Source organism: Nerophis lumbriciformis, linkage group LG06 (genome assembly GCF_033978685.3).
Source record: "Nerophis lumbriciformis linkage group LG06, RoL_Nlum_v2.1, whole genome shotgun sequence".
In the NCBI taxonomy this organism is placed as follows: Eukaryota; Metazoa; Chordata; class Actinopteri; order Syngnathiformes; family Syngnathidae; genus Nerophis; species Nerophis lumbriciformis.
The window spans coordinates 17,848,530-17,853,450 of record NC_084553.2 but is presented as its reverse complement, the minus strand read 5'-3'; the positions used below and the strand labels follow the sequence as shown (position 1 = coordinate 17,853,450).

Genomic DNA, 4,921 nt, shown 5'->3' with positions numbered 1-4,921 from the left:
CCAAATTCTTTAGGACAACCTAAAATCATCAGGTGGGTCTTGGGCAGACAATGACCCCAAACACACGTCAAAAGTGGTAAAGGAATGGCTCAATCAGGCTAGAATTAATGTTTTAGAATGGCCTTCCTAAAGTCCTGATTTAAACCCCATTGAGAACATGTGGACAATCTGAAGAAACAAGTCCATGTCAGAAAACCAACAAATTTAGCTGAACTGCACCAATTCTGTCAAGAGGAGTGGTCAAAAATTCAACCAGAAGCTTGTGGATGGCTACCAAAAGCATCTTATTGCAGTGAAACTTGCCAAGGGACATGTAACCAAATATTAACATTGCTGTATGTATACTTTTGACCCAGCAAATTTGGTCACATTTTCAGTAGACTCATAATAAATTCATAAAAGAACCAAACTTCATGAATGTTTTTTGTGACAAACAAGTATGTGCTCCAATCACTCTATCACAAAAAAATAAGAGTTGTAGAAATGATTGGAAACTCAAGACAGCCATGACATTATGTTCTTTACGAGTTTATGTAAACTTTTGACCACGACTGTATATATATATATATATATGTTTTTTTGTTGTTGTTTTTTGTTTTGTTTTTTGTATTGCCATGACTGGACAATTGGTTTGCTTTAATGAAATGTTTTAAAATATTGTTTGTTTTTAACAGCTTACGCTATAGACATAAACATGCTATATGACAATAAAACAATTACCTTCAGTGCGTTGGTGTTTTGTATTTTGGAGGAATACATAATTTGTATTCCTTTTTTTTTTTTTTTGTCCTGTCCAGCCACTCAGGCAAATCATATTGTTGATGTAGATGCCCAAATTTGGTGCACAGATTTATTTTACAAAAGAGAAGTGGGGGACACTTCTCTTGTTGCCTTATATGGATTTCTATTAATGTTTGGCGCAGCTGGGCAGAAGGGGATGAAAAGAGAAACAAAGGAAGACAGGGGGGCATACATCCGAGAGACAACATCAACCACCACAACAACAAAAACAACAGAACAGCATTAGCAAATACGATATGTACAATTTTGATACGAAAAGTGATATCAGAGAAGCAGTTAGTGAAGTAAATATTAATAACACAGAAATGACAATGAACATTATTGCACTACAAAAAGAGCAATAAAAATACCAATTGAAATGGCAATATTGATAATGAATAATAATAATAATAATACTTATTACCTCTATTGCCAACAATACAATTGTTTCAAATGCAACAATACATATATGTAATTATAATTTGAATTACAAAAGAAAGAAGATAAATGGAGGGGAGGAAAGAGAAGCGAACTGTATTAACCTTGTAGATTGTTATAGTAACAATCGGTTAAGCTTTGTCAGTGTGCCGTGTTTTACCGAGTTTCCCCTAGTCGGCCGCAGGACCGCCCAGCACGATGCTACGGGAACCACCCACCCCAGCCGCAGGGACCCCTACGATGGAGATGGAACATCCAGCAACTGCCCTGGCGGATCCTTCCCCCGAAGGAAGAGAAGGTAGAAAAAAAGAGGAGATCACAGACATGATGACAAACAAAGTCACTACCCCAGCAGCTGGCCACTTTGCAGCACTGCAGAATACCCTGCAGCACACTGAGCTGCCACGATAGGCGCGCGGACTCGACCCAGCAGGCCCAGACCAAGACGGGCATCTGGAAGGTGTGGATAGCGGGCCCCAGACACGCAGCCTGTGTATATGTCACTGAGAACCACCCCTATTATCCCACAGGTCCCCATGCCCCTCCATCTCAGGGACAAGTTAGCACCCAGACGGCGCCACGACACTGGGCATTAAGTATGGTGCGGCAGAGCGTGAGGGCAGGCCCGGGCCGACACCCGACAAGCCAAACAAAACGACGACAAACGAGAAAAAAGCCAGCAAGTTCACCAGCCCCGACAACCACCATGCGCATGTGTTGCCACAAACCACAACATCGGCCACCCCCCGCACCGGACCCAGCAGCCACAGGCGCCCCACACCACAAACAAACCGCAGCAGAAACAACGACTGCAATACCCCTGACAACCAGCACCACTCGATCAAATCAGAGCGACAGAAAAACCGCGACCGACAACCACACGCCAACAGGAGCAGAATTTGTATTCCTGCTGTAGAAGCACTTGCATTCAGAGAAGGAGCTACATCGTGTTTAGATACCAGTTTCACGCATTAACGCAAAATGTGAATTGTTACGATCATGCTTTGATTGTCAAAGATGTCTGGTAGTGTAATCTGTGATATTTCTACCTTAATAAATGCTTCTGATATTTCTATACATTACATGTTATACAGAAAAAAGACGGCCCTCCTCAAATAAATGTTTTGCCCCCTTATATCAACATTTTCAAAGTGGAGAAAGTACATTTTAAAATACTCACAAAATAATATATTACAAGTTATATATTCTACGGTGGAATCCACTGAAAAAGAGGACACGATACACTATCTTTCATCTCTGTGCCTCGGCTGTCAGGGTCTGTGAGTCTGCGCACACACGGACGCATTCCTCCCCTCAACCCTCAGTAAACTAGTGTCGACGAATGAAAACAAGACGAAAATGTTGACAAACTAAATCCAAAAACTGCACTGTTTTTGGAATCTTGCCTGTCGTTCACAATCGTTATGAAAGGCATGAAGAATTATGTGATTTTTTCAAACTGGATTCTAACTCAGAAATAAACGTTAATAAAAGTCCACTTACAACGGAGCCATATTACGATAATTGTATTCCGTCAAGCGATATCTTCCCGGAAAGTGAAAACCAGAGGTGGTCAACCAAGCTAAGATGGCTGTTGTACAGCAAGCAGCTAGCACACTGAGTACACAAAGGGCATTGTTTTTTCTTCTACTTTCCAGGTGAGAGGCATGATTTATGATCTCCAATAAAGTTTGACGAGCAAGGAAACGAGTAACCGCTCATCAGTCGATCATGTCAACATTGGCACGCAAACTTGTTATTGCAGCGCCGCTACAAATAGTTTGTCTGCGTTAAGGCTAATAATAACGATATCACTATTACTTGGTTGATATTCAAGTCACGAAAACTAAATGGAGTACTTTGGGCGGTTTTTGGATGATTAAATAATTGGGTTTTATGGGCGGAATAGAGGACCTCCCTTTGGCTCCACTGTAAATGGACTTTACGCGATATGTATTGAAAAATGTTAAATGTTACTGCTTCTTGATCTTAGCGCTGCTTTCGATACCGTCAATCATAATATTTTATTAGAGCGTATCAAAACTCGTATTGGTATGTCAGACTTAGCCTTGTCTTGGTTTAACGCCTATAGACTGACCATGCGTCCTCTTTTCCCCGGACATGTCCTCTTTTACGGGGCTGTCCGGGCAGGGTTTCTTAAATGCCTCAAATGTCCGCTATTTTGAATCAGGGTTGCGTGTATTTTCAATGTACGTCCAGGGTTAAGAAGGGGTTAAAAACAAAACAAAGTGTAAAGGTGTGCACACGCAGCAACATTCGTGAGGGAGGAGCAGAGTGAGACAGTCGAGAGACAGACAGAACACAAGAGAGAAGCGGAAACGTAAATGCAACTTCACGGATGATTTGCGGGAAAAGTATTTGTGTTTTCGTCCTGGCCATGACACATGGAAAGCACAATGCACTGTGTGCAAAGCAGGAACGTATATATCTGTGGCAAATAAAGGGGCCAACAATCTACAAGCCCACATCGACACTACAAAGCACAATACAGCTGTGCAGGGCGAGAGCTCGTCTGCCGTTTTTTGTTTAAAATTAATTAACTTGTTTTGAGGCATCATTTATGTTTAGATTATATACAAGAGGTTATTTTTAATATTTCTACCTCTGCACTTTTTTCCAAAACTGTGAATGTTACAGAATATAAGTGTGACTTATTTTATTATACTGTCAACCAGTGCCTTTTTAACACATTGAAATCAGAAAGGACGCAGATTTTTTTTTTTTAATTTTTTACCATTTGCGGCCCACAGCTAATGTTTTAAAGGCCCACGGCACTTTCTAAAAATACTATTAAAATAAACAAAAACATAACAAAAGTGAAATAAAAAAGCTTACAGGTGAAATATAATTTAGAAACAGTTGCAATGTTGACTAATAAAACAAAGCTGGTTTTTTTCTTTCAAATGGTCATTGCTAAAAACATAATATTGAATCAAAATCAATATTATTATGAATTATTGACCTATCAAAGGTTCCGATTACTTCACATCAAATATTCCACTTTGAAAAATATTTTTGGTGGAAGATTTTGCATATTTTGTGTGTTTGCCATAAAAAACAGTTTTGTTTGACAAAAAAGGGCGGAAAACAAAAAAACAACATAAAAAAACTAAAACATTTTGAAATGAGGAATAGATCTGAAGTTGATTTAAGCGTTAAATATAAAATGTATGTATGCCCTGGCACACCAATATCATCATTTCATGACCGAAGCAAAACACTTTTTACACTTTTATACTGAAATAAATACACCTACAACTTAATAAATAAAAACATAGAAAAAACTACCAGCAGCGGTAAAGTTTAGATCCATGAAGGAAAGAAAAAAGTGAATGAATGTTTATAACGGAATACATTTACATATGCATACACATTTGTTTTCTTTTGTATTTTTTTTAAAAAATGAATTAAGTAACGTTTATGACAACCTTTTTCCAAAACACAACATAGAATGTGAGATATAACAGGACAATGCATACGTTTATCATTTGTTTTAAAAACGCTTACAAAAAAGTGGGACTCCAAAAATGTACTGTGGGACCCCATTTTTATGACTTGATGGGGTCCTTGGGACCCCATTTTGAAAATTCCTAGCGCCAACACTGCTGTCAACAGAGAAGAAAAAATGCTTTATTTAAATAAATATATTATTTATAAAGCAAGTTCGAGTATCATTGGCAAA

General features: G+C 38.7%; 1 protein-coding gene across 2 annotated transcripts in view; it reads left to right on the top strand.

Moving 5' to 3' along the window:
- Positions 1–2,295, top strand: part of pop4 (POP4 homolog, ribonuclease P/MRP subunit) — a 45,123-nt gene extending 42,828 nt beyond the window's left edge. The window contains exons 7-8 of one of the 2 annotated variants that reach the window (XR_009815608.2): positions 1,393–1,678; positions 1,749–2,294. Coding sequence is in view for 1 of the 2 variants with exons in the window: in XM_061963833.2 (XP_061819817.1) it covers positions 1,393–1,520 (128 nt within the window). In the remaining variant the exon portion in view is untranslated. Of the gene's footprint in view, positions 1–1,392 lie in introns of both variants that reach the window. The other variant, XM_061963833.2, reaches the window with a different exon arrangement.
- The last annotated feature ends 2,626 nt before the right edge of the window (positions 2,296–4,921 follow it).